The 16,733-nt window shown below is 44.7% G+C and overlaps 1 protein-coding gene across 1 annotated transcript in view; it reads right to left on the reverse strand.

Annotated features, from left to right (window-relative positions):
- The window catches only part of ENPP6 (ectonucleotide pyrophosphatase/phosphodiesterase 6), a 68,441-nt gene that overhangs the window by 16,954 nt on the left and 34,754 nt on the right, over window positions 1-16,733 (reverse strand). The window contains exons 3-4 of the mRNA XM_019534672.1: window positions 15,707-15,818; window positions 2,739-2,880 (exon numbers count right to left, since the gene is read on the reverse strand). Coding sequence (XP_019390217.1) covers window positions 2,739-2,880; window positions 15,707-15,818 — 254 coding nt within the window. The remainder of the gene's footprint in view (window positions 1-2,738; window positions 2,881-15,706; window positions 15,819-16,733) is intronic.

Genomic DNA, 16,733 nt, shown 5'->3' on the forward strand with positions numbered 1-16,733 from the left:
TAAAGAAACCACTGAATCATTGCATGTATATTACATATGGGTAATGCTTACCCATACTGCTCACACTGAGTTGTCAAAAGAAAAAAATGTGTGGGGAGAAAAGGGATGGAATGAGAAGTGATGTTTCCCACTTCCAGCGTACTACTTAAGTGAATACTTGGCAATTTACCCTTAATATAGTATATTCCATTGAATTTAGAGAGGGATTCAAACCTTTAAGCCATGAATTTTGGAGCAATAGCTTAAATTTTGAACCCTTTGATGCAAATATACCTTTATGGTTTAAGGACTTAGATTTGAAGCCAGTAGAGGCACATTTTACAAATCCAGACTGGCACCCTTAAACATTTATAGGCATCCTAACTCATGGCATTTTACATAAAGCACCATGAGTTGAGGTCCCTTCCCCTAACCCAACAGATGTTCACCTATTAGGTCAGGCGAGATCGAGCCTGCCTGCACAGGCCCTGGCCAGCAGGTGGGGGTTCTCCAGCAGCTTCCAAGGGGGCTGCTGAACGACCCCTCTACCTATCCATGCCCCACTCCTCCCTCCTAGCTCTGTGGCTATTAGCAAGGGAGGGAGGGGGAGGGAGTAGCACAGAGCTGCTAGCTGGGCTTGGCTCGGCTTGGCTGGAGCTGGAGGGGATACAGGGTGGAATGGAGACGCCTCTCCCCAGCTAGCCCGGCTGGAGGGAGGTGGGCCAGGCCTGTGAGGCAAGGGGGATTCATTCCTCCCCCCAGCTCCAGTCAGACCAAGCTGTGCAAGCAGCTCTGTGTTGCTCCTTCCCCATCCCCTGTGCCACCCCGCCCCTGCTGGCAGCCCCACAAAGCACAAAAAGTTAACTCCAGAGGGATTGCAAGTTCCTTAAAACACTCTGCTTTAGAGTGCCTTCTTTTAATAACTCATTTGAGGAGCGTTCATTTTTTGCACGATTGGCCATTTTAAAAGTGCTCTGCAGCCATGCCATGTGTGTTACATCATGGCTGTAGAGCACTTTCAAGGGCCCAGTCACATGAAAAATGTAACCTGTGTAAGCACCTCTGGTGTAGATTCACTTAAACATGGCAAAAATTTCTCAAGACAGCAGATCTCCTGAAAAAATGCATCATTTTGTCTTGAGACCTTTCAGAAGTTCCTTTATAAAAATGTGCCAGCCCCTCACCCCCAAACCCAAACTGAACTCCTGATTCAACCTTATACCTAAATCTGGAACAGGGTTGCCAAGGCATAATTTTTAATTTTACTGACAATCTGCAGACTTCATACCGATAACCAAACTTTATTACTGACACATGTTCTTACCAACATACGGTTTACTTAATGTAAATGGAACCCTTCTGCAAGGCCCTGGGCAACAACAACAAGGGTCAGGTTCAAATTTTTAACACTTTCTAAATCTGGCTCAAGCCCCCACCCAGAAACCTGAGAAAATACATTTTAACTGAGTATTCTAAAGTGAATAAACTTCCCCACTCGCATGCAACATTCAACTGAAACAAAAGTTAATTACAAGGGGGGGGAAAAAAGGATAAACATACAACTTAGAGAGAACCTTAACCTGTAAACATTAAGCAAAACCTTGTTGCAAAAGATTGCGGTCCATTTCTTGGAGGCCACCAAAATCACAGACACACACTTATTAGCAGCACAAAAGGTGTATTTGCAAATAGGGTCAGAGCAGAGTCAAAGACTCAGATTACTCCGAACCCCTGAGGAATTTTTGCAGATTGTATTTATCCTTCTTCCTCCTGGGCACGTGCAGAAACAGGAACTCTTACAGCTCATTTCCGTTTCATACAAACATATGTGTGGTTACATCACTACATCCATCGCATGTACATTATAATTAACTACTTAAGTATGCAGGGCAGAGAAGTAAATATGCATCAGCTAATTGCGCATGCTCAGAAAGTTCTTTAGGTTACCAAGAGTTTAAACCCCACCCCTTTCAAGGACACAGTCAGTTGAATTCCAGCTTCTGTAATCTGTATGAGAAAAGCTAGGGGGAGGCTAGGGGAGAGTGTGATTTAGTATAAGAACAACTGTGGCAAGGCTGGCCAAGAAAAAAAGTCCTTGGCAGTGTTTTTTTCTTATCAGGTACGAGATGCAAACTGTGCATTTTTAACAACACTCCATTTCTAACAATATTATAACAATACTCCATTTCTAACAACCTGAACATTAACAGTCTGAGTCACTAGTAAACCATACCAGGGCACTACCACCTAGCCTAGTCCATTGAAAAGGGAGACTCATTCAGGGCTACCATCCAGGGGCTCTGCTACCTATGCCAGCCAAAAGTGTCCCCCCAAACAGTAAGACCTAAGCCCACAAACAGTAAAATAGGCATGACTAGCCTCCAAACCTCTGAACTTTCATACTAATTGAGGTTATGCAAAGAAGGAATACAAGTTGCTATGGTAGTACATAACAATAGCTGAAACTTTTTTTTGCCATGGCAGAAGTATTTCAAGCTGGATGTTTTGGACTGATTGATTCAGCTGCTCCTTTAAGTAGCATGGTTTGAGTAGGAAAAAAACCCTATTTCTACCAATTATTACAAAGGAGTCTTTCATTACAAAGCAGTTATCCAGTACTTTACAAAGAGAAAGGTACTAGTACCTTTGAATGCTTGAACTGACACATGCATATTAAGTGACAAGCTGTTGTAAAAGAGCATTAATAGTAATAAAAATGAAACGTATCAAAAAGTACACTTTTTTCTCACATCACTAACCTTGATCAGCTTCATCATGTTGCTCAGGACTCTGTCCACTGCTTTTAATGCATCCTTCCTCTGAACAGATGAAGGTCCATAATGGTGGCCTTCCACATCAATGCGTTCATAATACACTGCTGCCATTTCTGCACTGCCATTTCTAGGGTTGCAATAGAACTAGTCAGGTGACAACACTATATTGTTTTCAGCACTGCATACTGACTGTTTATATGTTTTCAGCAGTTGACACTGAATTAACCTTCATTTTCCTCAGAACACAAGAGGAAAATATTAACTTTGCACCCTATAACTTGCATAGGCATTAATTGAAGTACCTCTGTATTGTGATAATGCCCAAAGGCCCAAATCAACATTTGGCCACTTACTGGGCTGCATACTCTACAAAAGCATAAGGTGACACTCTCCTTGTCCCAGAGTACTTACATTGTGCCTACCTGATATTTAGGGTCAACCTTTCTACACTGAAAACCCCTAAGCACAATCTTAGAAATTATACTGAATGTGTAATGACAGAAATTACAATTTAGAGAGGTTCCCTAACAGGAGAATGAGGAAGCTGGGAATGCCTGCCTACAGCTCCACTATTAAATTTGTTGATTAGTTCTTCTCATTCATTGTATGCCTATATTTACTGAAGCCTGTGACCAGTACAAAACTTAACAGGATTAGTGGGTAGCTCTGCAGCTTCTGCTATTTGTTGCCTAGCCATCCCTATTCTGCAGCATATTTGGAATTTACCCTTGAACTCTGAGCTCCAACACAGCAAGTCCACTAATAGCACTCCTTTTCCCGAGTGTCTGCCCTTTGCATCCCACTTCTTGTCTTCGCAGGAAGCTCAATATGGATGGCAGTGATGTGGGTTACAAGGCATGATAGAGATGGGAAAGCTCATGTGACTCAGGTTGGTTAAGGGCAACTCTCAGGGTTGACCCTAACTCTCAGTGCCAATGTATCCAGTTGAGTGTAAGATGAACTGTAACAAATGAGCAAAACAAGCAAAATGAGGGCATGTTGGAGGGAGGACAAGAGTAACAAGTTTTGTGACTATATGTACTGCCAGGACTGCACATGCCTCTGTGATTCCAAATCACTTAGAGCCTTTCTATAAACACAGATAGCTAAGCAAACAGGAGCAATTCTTACTGGTTTGCTGTCTACTAGCTTGTTATTTTAAATAAGGCACTTAACCCCCTGGTATCTAAATGCCATTTAAAGATTACACTACAAAAATACAATGTGTTCTAGGATCCCCCAATGCAGGCTTTGAATCATTGCTTTGTTAAAGAAAGGAATTTTTTTTAAAATCAAATGCCAAGATAAATCTTGATTACCATGCTCATCACTCACTAATAACAAGACTTTGAGAAATATTCACAAGTTAACTATGCTTTAATTAATATTTTACCTTCCCTTTCCCTCCATTCCATTTGAAATTCCCTGAAGGTTTCCCAGAGTGCATTTTTCCCTGATATTGCATGCACCATGCAAGTGGGCCTTCTCCTTTTTTCCTGAAATGTGATCTATGAACTATGAAGAAATAAGGGAATTCAGAAGAGGAAGCGTTAAAAGGGCTTAGTTGAAACTTATTTCTGCACTGAATGCCCTCTCCCTGGTTAGTGGAGACACAGCACAGAAATTCTGTTTTCATTGCCGATTTTCAGTTCACTGGAAAAATTTTAGTAAAAGTAGTCTTTTGTGTAAAGGTCAAAGCTATGTCCAAGGGACTTAAAACACACACTATCTTGACGCATACATTTGGGATACATTATCTACAGCAATGATTTCCAACCTGGGTGCTGTGAGATCCTTTTAAGGATGAAACGTAATATGACCACTGTTAGGCACATAAGCACTTATACAGGATTCACAAGATAAACTCAGACACTTTGAATAGGAATGCAAAGTGTCAAAAACATTCTGACCTCTTGTGTTTTTTCTGAGGGAGCAGTGAGTGGCATTTCCATTCAGGCAGCTAAGGGAGTCATTGTACTTAATGTTCACTGGTCTTCACTCCTCAGGTGTTAATGATCATCTCTCCTTGGTCTCGATATTCAACTAATCAAGCTTACCTTTCTTTTGGCAATGCTACTGTCTGCTAGCTTTTCCTGTTTCACGGCCTTTTAGGCTTTTTAGCTCTTTTCAAAATCATAAATTCACCCATGGGGACCAATCTTCAGCAGCAGCTAGGGTTTCCAGTTTTAGTTAAGCAGGAACAGGAGAGTGAGTGAGCTCTATCCCTGCTCTATGTAGCCATAACTCAGGAGTAATCTTTTTTCCCCCCTTCATTCTGCCTTCCCAAAAACAAGGTGCATGTCTTGCTTAGGGGCATGTTCTTTTTGGCAACTGTTGATCTTATGGCTCATGGTATATGGACAAGAGGCCTATGTAATCATCACACCAAGACCTTCCAGCTCATACGCCTAGGCAAGAGTATGAAATGGAGGCTGCCTTAGACCTTCCATCCCCACTTTAGACCATCAAGACAGAATCCAAAGGCCAGATGAATCCAGATGTTCAGTGTCTCGATGGCTGTAGTTTCTGCCAGAGAGCAACAGATTAGAGCTGCTGCTGGCTGCCTAGCAAAGTCTGGCCCACAGGCTGGATTCAGCCTGCAATGGACTCCATTTCCCAGCAGCCCCTGCCTATATGGCTCACCAGTTTCCATGGAGACCCCAGCAACAGCTGTGTGGTGATAGCAGGGCTGGGATTTCTGTGGAGACTGGCCCCAGCAGCACTGGCAAGGCATGTGGCAGGGTGGGGAGCTGCTCCAGGGCCAGGCTGGGATCTTGTAGCGGCACTAGTATAGTCCAGAGCCAGGGTAAAGCTGCAATCTGCAGCCTGCATGCTCCAGGCAGGGGCATGCGAACAGTGGGTCATGGCTGTGCCCCAGCTTCTTGCAGCAGTGACGGCATGGGCTGGACCTGGGGCAGAGCCGTGATCCCCTGCCTTCACACCACTGCCCGGAGCACGCAGGCTGCAGATCATGGCTCTGCCCTGACTCCAGAACATGCTATCGCTGCTGTAAGGTCTCAGCCCAGCCCCAGAGCAGCTCCCCACCCTGCCAGCACTGCTGGGGCCAGTTTCCATGGAAACCCCAGGCCCATGCTATTGCAGCACAGCTGTTGCTGGGGTCTCCATGGAAACCAGCCCCAGCCACACAGGCAGGGGCTGCTGGGAAATGGAATCTGGCTACTGGCCAGATCTGCCATTTTGCCCACCCTGGCCTATTGCCTCAGCAAGGGCAGGATAATGTCCCTTAGCCTTTCTCCAACCAAGGGGTACCCACAGGGTACTGAGGGCCAGGGTTTTGAGGTGCCTTATACTTGCCTTATTCTGGAAGTTGCAACATGGTGGTATTATGTAGGAGCTACCCCACCATGAGTAGCCCCCCGACATTGCCACCAAGCTCTCTAATCAGATGCAGTCATATCCAGGACATGTAGTATGCAAGAAAATATGGTAGTTCTCTGCCTTTCTGATGCTCACAGTCTTCAAATACTTTTAAAGAGTTATTTCTTACCTTTTCACCCAGAATCAAATCATAATTTAGTTCTAAATAAAAGGCATATAAGATCTTGACTGCATAAGATACATGGTCCTGTTTAGTCTGGGCTAAGTAATTTTAGTAAGGGCTCATATCTGCAAGGATATCTGCTTAAATGTAAGTACACAACTTCAGTGGAACAGTTCACATGTCTAAATTTAGTGACATACTGAAGAGCTTTGTAGGACTGGGAACAAAATGAATCTTGCAAAATGAGATATTATTAGCTATCATTTTACCACAAAGATTTGTGGAGGAGAGCAAGATGTAGAATATACTGCATTGAGAAATGCTTTACATTTTCAAATCATTGAACAAATGATACCTAACTGCCATGACACCCCAGCAGGTAGGTAGCAAAGGCAGCATGAACTCTGTTTACAGATAAGGAAAATGAGGCAGGAATATTTTGGCCTAAAGCTTCAAATGTGGATCCCTAAAGCCAGGCTTCAAAATACGGACCTAGGAACTGAATTTTGTATGCTCTATTTGAAAATTTTGCCTGAAGTGACTTCCCCAAAAGACCTGGCTCAAGAAAATGAGGAATCTTCCTGAAGGAATCTTTCCCTTGACTGCAGTGAGAGTTGCATTGGGCCCATGGGGATTCATTCCTGTCCCACTTGGGACCAATGAGAATCTCCTTCAGCGGAGCCAGGATTTCACAACGGGATTATAAATCAGGTTTTCCTGTTTCCACACCCATGACTTATCCCTAACTCTTGCTGCTTCCTGTAAAATCATTGATGTTTTTGCTGTTCACTTCGATGGGAGCAAGAGCAGGCCCAAAAAAATAAACTTCTGCTGACTTGCTCAAAGCTGCAATGTACGGGTTATCCAACTGGCTGACAACCTGCTGTGCAACACTCAGCATTCTTGTCTCTGTGTGAAAGAATGACCTTGCCAAAGGCTGATTTCCCATAAGAAGTTAGTTTCAGCTAACTTTATTTAGTTAGAGTGGTTCTCAGCCTTTTCAGACTTAAGACACCCCTTAATTATTTGTCTGAGTGAGAGGTATCCTATATATAACTTATAGTGCTTAACTCTTTGCAGAGGGTCCAGGAAAGAGCCTGGCACTCATCTCAATCCTGTGCTTACCTGATTATCTCCTCGCACCTTGCATAACCCTTCAAAGGCTCTTGCAGCAACCCTTGGTTGAGAATCCTTGAGTGTGGGAAGGAAACACTCTGTATAATGAGAGTTAATCTACTTATCTGCCTTTCGCAGCAACATGAATTGGAAGCTTTTGCAGGAGCAGGTTTAATATGGTAACAATTAACAAAAGCATCTTACCTAGGGATGAAGGGTACAAATTGACACTTCTAAAACTAACTACAATTCAAAAGCACTACTTAGGTCTTGTATCTGGTATACTAGTACTAAGTATAATTGTATATTGTTTCTAAAAGAACTGAAAATAGATCATGAAGAATAGAAGACAAGATGAAGATCTTCTTCGCCTCTTCTGTTGTTTTGTTTTTCTTTCCCTATACTTCTCTTCAAGTGTCTGCCATAGTAATACTTATGACTCGTTGATGGCTTTGTTTTCAACCCATCTTCTCCTTCATCTTTTTCCATTGCTACATGTATGCAGTTTTTAAAGAAAAGAAACTCAAGGTGTAGACCCCAACACATTAACAGTGATGCAATGTATACTTGTTTTGTATACTTGATGTAAATCATACGGGTATCCCAAGTGGACAAGCCAGTTATCAAGGAGCTGCTGTTTGCAGTACGTGCTATTACAGTGGCTATTAGTTGATGAGAGAGTATGTACCAGCCTGTTTGAATATAGAAGTGGGTTCTCAACCAGGGTGCCACAGCACTGGCACTACTATCACTGCCACTGCAACTGGGTGAAACTGCCTCATGTATCTTGTATAGACAGACCAGGGAGACCTGCAGCAGGATCATGTGCCCTTCTTGGTCTGCCCCTGCTTACCAGAAACAAAAGTGCAAAGGCAGGTGGAACTGTCTAATGTGCCTCTGTTCCTGGGAGGAACATGGGAGGGGATGAGTTAGATTATGAAGGGCTGAGACAAGAGCAAGGACTCCTTGCCTGCTTTCAGTTTATCAGATAATTCTCATGCAGGCTGGTGCAAGTGCTTTGGCCTCAGCCTTTCCTGGTCTTGCTCCACAGGAGGCACACAGGGCAGTTCCACCTGACTGCAATGGCAGCAGCAGCACCCTGGTTAAGAGCCACTGACATAAGCTGAATCAGCACAACAGTGGTTTTCAACCGGGATGCTGACAAATTAAAAAAAGTATGAAGGCATGCCCTGAATCTAAAAGGGTAGAGAACCACTGGCCTATAGCAAATGGCTACTCTTGAATGGAAGTGGACACTAGAGTATTTTTGCCATAGATTTTTCCCAAGGTAACTTTGTCCCAGGTTTGTCCTGCATTTACAATAGCGCACTGTGGGTCTGCTACTTCTTCACAACAGTGTAAAAGCTGATGACATTGGTGCAAATGCATTGCATGTCTGAGCCCTCAGATTGCTTTCACTGGAGTTCAGGAGGACGTCTTGACATGAAAATAAGAAATTATAGGTGGTGGCAGCTCCCTCGCTCCAGCTGCACCTACAGTATTTTGGCTCTTTAGAGTGCTTCAGGTGGTGTTTACTATAGACATTGCAGGACTACTAGTACATTTTTTTTAACTGAAATCACCAGTTTTCTCCTTTTGCAGGTTGTGCACTGGACAACATGTTGCTAGCCAAATGTTTTTATTTTTTTACTGATGGCAGCAACTACTAGCCTGGTGTGTCTGGCTGAATTAGCAATTGTAATGTTTTCAGTAGGTTCTAGCTTTCCAAAAGAACAGCTTGAGAGACTGAATTTTTTTACAGCTCAGGCATTACTTCATCAAACTTTTAATAAGACACCCTTTAATAAGACACCCTTCAAACCATCTTAATCCCCTTGCATCACAGACAAGGAGCAGCAAACACTACTGCTCCACAACTACCCATAAAAGTAGGCTTTATATGACCATTTCTTTCTAATTTTCCATATGCTGAATGATGCTGGTGAAGAAATATTTTACAAATCAGATCTAACTGGTGAACTTGCTTCATAAATATTCTAGAAGAAATCCTTGTAATAATGACTAGCGGAGCTCAGGTCCCCTGAAAGCAGAGAGGTGATGTTATATTGCCTTTCTGACCCCTGTTTCTAACCCTGGGGCCTGCCAGGGGCTGGTTTCAGACTTGTGGTTATTCTGACTTGTGCAGCCTTGTAGCAGTTCTGTGCAGATTACTATGGTTGCTGAAGATCTCTGTTGTGCTCTGCAACCAAGACATAGCCTTCTTTCCTGCTTGCCCTCACCATTCCTCCAGTTCCAAGGTAAAGGTGACATAGGGCTGGCTGCTCCCAGCAGGCTCTACTAACTGACTTTGTGCTCCCTGTGCAGCACTTGAGCACCAAACCTTGGGTAAGGACCTGTCCACTGCATTTCTCCCAGGAGAAAGCCTTTTGTCCCAGGTTCCCACAGATCTTCACACCCATTGTCCTGTTTCAAGTACCCATAAGTTATGCCAGATAAAATGTGCTAATACATTCCTGGGACATCCCTGTGTGCATCTGTAAATTAGTGCTGTTATAGGTTATCATTAAAATATTTTAAAACTGTGAAATGTTATGGTGTCATAAAGTTAGAGCAGTTTCAGAGCCATCATAGGTTAAGACTTATTGCTGTCTCTGACCTGCACAATTGTGACTTGCCACTAGAAAGTCTGGCAAGCAGGGGTGTGGCCCATGGGTGACTGGTGCAACCTTAGTCGGGGGAGCACATGCCCCCCCAGTGACTACTTGGCGACTGCAGGGTCCCCCCACAGCCAATCTTGCTGAATGCAGGGTGGGGGGAGTCCCCCTGTGGCAAAACTTACTGATCGGGAAGCATCCACAGCACTCCGGAATTGGCCACAGTGCTACATTCAGCACTCCCAGGACAGGAGTCAGGACTGTCCCTCTTCTGGGGTGGGAGTAGAAGGCAGAAGGGTGGCATGTAGCTTGGAGGTGGAAAACCTGGGGGAGTGGGGGTGGTGTGGCTTCCTACACTCAGCAGCCAGAAGGTGCCAGCTGGAACCATGGGTGGGAGGGGAAAAGTCTGGGGGGGAAAAAAACCTGTTTGAAATGATCAGGCAAGGGGGAGAAGTAAAGATAAAGGAGTGAAGAAAGAATAATGATGAAAAAAGGACCAAAATCTTGCATGTGTCACTGAATTGGGATTGGGTCCGGGGAGCAAGGGCTAGGTTATTCACCCTGAGGCTGAGCTGAGACCCTGCAGGCATGCTGCATGCTACACTGGGGCAGAGCTAAGATCCAGCTGAGAATGACTTCCATTCTCTTCACGGGGGTAGGTAGTAGGATGGGGGACAGGGAGCGGGAGCTATGGCAAGCAGCAAGCTGGTGAACAGCACCTGGGTGCTCAGAGTAGTCAGGATATGCTGGGATCACACCCCCTGAGGGACAGATGTGGGGGGTTTGGCTTGGGGGCTAGCATCCCCTGTTAGGCAGAAGGGTTGAGCAAAGAAGTGGGAAGGGCTGGGGATGGTGCATCCTGAGATGCTAAAGGAATGAAAATAGTGTGCTTTTTTCCCCAAGGCATATTTACAATCCCCTGGAATGCCCTGGGTAAAAGGATCAAAGATAAGATAACCTTCACCTGAAGTGGCATAACTTTAAAGCAACATTTAGAGGGTACTTAGCACAGGTTAACACACTTTGAGTAAATTTTAAGTGCCTTTAGGATGCTTTAAAGTTAACTGTTTTTCAAATTTTATTTGCAGTTCATTTAACTTAGTTGCAGCGCGTTCCAGGGCCATGGCTATCAGGCAGTGTGCTTTCCATGACCACCTAAAAGCAGCAATGCAGTTTGGACAGGCTGTGTGTATAAGGTCTGTGCCATTCCTGTTTTGATACAAGTCAACACCAAACCAATCCAAACTGTTTTAAATGAGACATCTGTTTATAACCTGTGTTGTGTCCTGCCTCCTTCCATTATTCAGTCTTTGCAATGCCTTCAATCTTTATGAGCCCAAGTTGTCAGGTCCTGATTATATGTTCAAATAAGGGACTAAGTGTTTGGGAATGAAATTTATCATGCGTGTTTTTAACATGTTGTTCTTCAATATTTTATAAAAATCTGGTCTGCTGCTTGATTTATCTAAATATAAAAAGGATTCCTTTTATATCAAATAAGAAATTCTTAAAATCAAGTTTAAAATGTTGAATGAGGATTAAGATTAACTTTCAGTGGAATTTAGGCTCCTAAATCTCCTGCATGCTTTTGAAATGCTAAACATTTAAGTGAGGAAACACTATTTTCTAATGCAAGACATCCTGCAAATTATGATTTATGAGCTAAGGGTGAAAAAACTGGGATTATATAGTCTTGAGAAGCAAAGGTTGAAGAGGGACTTGATGACAGGCTTCAAATACCTGAGGGGCAATTATAATAAACATGTTGATAAACTGTTCTCTTTGGGCACAGGAGGACAGGACAAGGAGCACCAGTCTCAAACTGCAGCAAAGGGAGTGTACGTTCTCTATCAGGAAGAACTTTTGTCACTATGAGGAGATTAAGCATTGGAACAGACTATCTCAGGAGCAGGCAAAATGCGGCCCTCCAGGCAATTCCATCTGGCCCCTGGGGCCTTGGGCTGCCCCTCTGCAAGCTGGTGCATCCATGCAGGTGCGGCTCTGATTGCTAAGCAACATCCCCCCAGCCAAGCCTGACCTGCCCTGCCCTCCTGCCCTGAGCGAGGGGGCACTAAATACAAGAGCCTGCCTACCATGTGCCTGTTTCCAGGCCCACTGCCTGCGAGTGAAAATTCAGGTATGGGCCCCACTGGCTCAGTGTCAGGGACACCTGTTGAGGGAAAGAGGGTGGGAGCATGGGAAGCCATGCACTATTGCGCCATGCTGGGCTGGCTCTGCATGCTGCAGGAGCTGTGCACTATGGGCTGGGTGGGGCTGGCCCTGCACACTGCCACTATGTATGGCTGAAGACTTGGGTGTGAGCACAGGAGCTGCATGCTATGGGGCTGGGTGGGAGTGCCCCTACACACTGCCAACATGAGGCTGGAGACTTGGGCAGGAGCATGGGGAGCTGTGTGCTATAGGTCTGAGTGGGTTGAACTCGCACCTTGCTGGGGGCTCAGGTGGGAGGCTCAGGTGGGAGCATGGGGAGCTGAGTGTTATGGGGCTGGCTGGAACTGACCCCTCACCCTGCCACCTTGTGTGGCCGGGGACTTGGGCAGGAATGCTCTCAGGCCAGGTGGGACTGGCTCTACACGCTGCCGCCACGTGTGGCCAGAGACTGGGGTGGGAGCATGGGGAGCTGTGCGCTATGGGCTGGGTGGAGCTGTCCCCTCACCCTGCCACCATGTGTGGCCGGGGACTTGGGCAGGAGCGGTACTGGGCCAGGTGGGGCTGGCCCTGAACACTACCAGCATGCACAGCCAGGGACTGGGGTGGGAGCATGAGGAGCTGCACCCTATGGGGCTGGGCAAGGCTGGCCCCACTCATTGCCACCACATGCAGCTCCAGGGACTTGCACACTACGGGGACACTAAGGACCTCCCCTCCCCCACATACACATGCACCCCTGCACTCTCCCACCCCCACCACACCCACACCCTCCTGCAGCCCCCACACACTCCCTCCTACCTTACACTCGCACCCCCTCCCACATACCCTCCACACTGACCCTCCCACCCACCATAACCACAACCCACACCGCCACCTCACATACAGCCCTTTACCGCCCCCCCCAATATACAAAAATAAGGCTATATTTTGAGCTATTATGCAATTGCCTGTATACAAAGGTCAGAGGTTAAAGGGCAGGACTTCAGATCCTAAGATGGTGACAAGGGGGTGGGACACCTGTCAAGGAGCAGGGCTACCCTTGTGGCCCTTGACAACTCACCAACGCTTGTTAAACAATCCTCCAGCCAAAATAACTGTCCACTCCCGGACTATCTGTGAAGTATGCATCTTTGGAAGTTTTACTAGATCACACAGACATTTGTCTAAGATGGTTTAAATATGGTTTATTCTGCCCTAGGCAGGGAGTTACACTAGTTGACCCTCTGAGCTCCACTTCAGCTTTATTATTCTATGATGCTATTGATTTGAAAGGGAATATTGAGGTGCATAAGCACTATTGTTAGCTTAAATGATTGGACTCCCCATCCCCAATGAGGGCTTGTACTTTTAGCATGTTTAAAAAAACTCAATTTAAATCCATAAAGAAAATCCGTTTATTCATATCTGAATACTGGTGACACCCTGAAGCCTTTGTGATCCATTGCCAACTTCAAGAATCCAGCAACTGGCTTCCCAGTTATTTGCTGCACCCAGTACCCCAACCAGTTAATGTATCCACTTTTACAGTAGTTCCATCTAGACCAGGGCTGTCCAATTTGTGCCTGTCCAGGGGGTTAACACATAGCGTATGGGTTCCTACCCTGCCACCATTCCCTCCTCTGTTACTCTTGTTGCTGTGGGATCAGGATCTCTGGGCTTCCCCTCCTGCATCCAGCTTCTGCTCCTCCCCTGCCGCCCCTGGGGACAGAGCAGCACAGTGGCAAGGAGCCTGGGGGATCTGTGGTCCATGTACCAGGAGGAGAGGGGCAGAGCGGGGAACCCAAGCTGCTAGTAGTGCCATGGAGTTCAGGTTAGACTGACTGACCTGTAATTCCCTGGATTCTCCTTCTTCCCTTTCTTAAAGATAGGCAATATATTTGCCCTTTTCCAGTCAACCAGTAGCGTACTCGACTTCCACAAATTCTCAAAGAAGATAGGTAGTGGCTCTGAAATTACCTCAGCCAACGGTGTTCAGCATCGGAGGGTGCAGCCCATCTGGCCCTGCTGACTTGAAAGTATCTAGCTTCTCTAAGAAATCCCTAATCTCTTCTGCTGTTACCCTAGGCTGTTTGAGTCCTTCCCTATATTTACTGCCAGTTGTGCTTATCAGCTGGTAGCTGCTCCTATTTGTGAAGACTGAAGTAACAAAGGCATTCAACACTTCACCCTTCTCTGCATCATTTGTAATTAGATTGCCTCCTGCGTTCCATAAGGAACCTACAGTTTCCTTAGTCCTCCTTTTGCTCTTGACATACTTGTAGAAACCCATACTTGTAGAATCCCTTTCCAGCTGCATTTCAAATTGTGCCTTGGCCTTCCTAATTTTCTCGCTGCACACTTGTGCAATACTTTTATTCTCTTCCCTGCTAATATGGCCATGTTTCCACTTTTTAATAGGATCCCTTTTTGAGTTTTAATTCACTGAAGAGATTGCTGTTTAGCCAAACTCATCTCTGGTTCATTGTCCATTCTTCTGTTGCACTGGGATAGTTTGCTCCTGCACCCTTAAAAGGACTTCTTTAAAGTACTACCAGATCTCCTGGGGGGTTTTCCCCCTCTGACTTGCCACCCAGGGGATTGTGCCCACCAGTTTCCTGAATTTGCTAAACTCTGTTTTTCTGAAATCCCGTATTTTTATTGTTATATCTTTTTATTGTTATACCACTTTGTACTGCACCTCAGAACATGCTGACTCTTCTTTATGTATAGGGCAAAACCCCTTCTTTTTCCCCTGTCTGTTCTTCCTGAACAATGTATCACCATCCTTGATCATTCATCAGGCATGTGAACTGTTCTGCAACATCTCTGTAATACTGTACAGTAGCAAATTTAAGCACACTCTGAAGAATTTGAAACTTATAGTCAGGGTGAGTGCTCTCAACACCTTTTCCCTAGACTTCTCAGATTCTCACCCGTACAGCAAAATATATCCTGGAATTGAATAAATTATGTAGCATCAAGGGTTGTAAATGAAGAGATGAAGGCAATATGCCCTGAATAAAGAGTTGTGTTAGCTTTAAATACTGTTGATCTTATCTGGTTTTAAAAACTCCCCCTAATTAAAACTTGGAAGGGAAATGGCTGAAGTAAAACATGGTTTTAAATTTGTTTCTACCTCAGGAAGCTCAAGTATACATTAGGGTGCATGGAGTATTTACCTACTTTCTGCATTATGGCTGAAACTGACCCAATTTTAATTTCAAAAGCGCCAAACATACTGAATCATTCCCTAACTAACATTAAGTCATTTAAAATCTCTTTTTGATAATCAATTAATTGAGTCTAATAGTCTGAAATACAAATGAATGGGGCTTCATTTTCCTATGGATAGGGGGTATATGGAGAGCAATTACTGGTAATTGTTGTATCATGAACAGTGAAAAAGCTTTTCAAAGTGTATAATTTTCTGTCTCTACTTCATATCAGGGGAAAAACAAATCTTAGCTTCATCTTCTAGATAGGCAATATTCCTGGAGGAAGTGCCCAAAATTTTTAAGTAATAATACTTTAGAAATTAATTTCTGTAGTAAAGAATTTCAGTGACTTACCGTAAAGATTCAAGACTATCATGGATAGCATCAGCAAAATTGGCATCTGATGGCACACTGAAATATGGTTGACAATAACTAGGTCTGACTCCAAGGATTTCAACTTCACAGCCTGTAAGAAAAATATGTTAAACATTGTTTCAACGAGGTGGGCATTTCTTGTATATAGCTTTTGAAGACTGAAGTTCTCCGTTCTTGAAAGCTTACGTGCCATTTGGTGTGCGTGGGTGCATCTACACGAGACGTTTACTGCAGATTTGCTTAATTAGTTCTACAGTAAATGTCTCAGGATTTACATGTGCTGTGCTATTAGGATGGAGTAAACTAATTAACTCCTCTGTAGGTTAGTACTTGTAAATAAAAGTACCGTCTTGCACCAGAGTTTTTTATTCCAAAGCACCACTTGTGTAGATGCTGATGGGTCTGGCTGGAGCACAACGGTGCTGTTACCTCTCAGCTCCATGTTCTTGGGGAACCCTGACACAGGACACAGACTGTCTGACTCACAAAGAACCGTTCTGCCCCCTCCACCCCCCAACCAGAAACTGATTAAGATGCAGTGAGAGACACACCTAAAATGCTCCAGATAAGGGTGACAAAAGTGAAACAACTGCCCTAGGTCTCATTTGCATCTGAGATGGGAACGGATGACCATTCATTTACATGAGACATGGAGAACAGAAAGCCTGAAGCAGAGACCACAGTGGATTCTGGGATCAGTGAAGCAGGGGAGCACTGCATGATGGGGAATCTGTGCTCCAAATGCTAATCAACCCACACACCCAGCTCAGCATTTATCAGACCAGTTCTAATCTGGATTTACAAAGGACTTTTCCTCCCCCCACCACCTCTAAGCAGAAGTAAGTTTAATAGGCATCTTGGCTGTACATTCCCTGGTCCCACTATGGGAGGCCTATGTAAACTTAATTGGCTAAAACTCAGTTGCCGGGTTAGGGAATGCTGAGGCAATAGACCGGGTCAGAGGGGGTATGGGCAACATTTGAACAATGGCACAGGGTTCATCACA

Source organism: Crocodylus porosus, unplaced genomic scaffold (genome assembly GCF_001723895.1).
Source record: "Crocodylus porosus isolate Cpor-Errol unplaced genomic scaffold, CroPor_comp1, whole genome shotgun sequence".
Classification (NCBI taxonomy): domain Eukaryota; kingdom Metazoa; phylum Chordata; order Crocodylia; family Crocodylidae; genus Crocodylus; species Crocodylus porosus.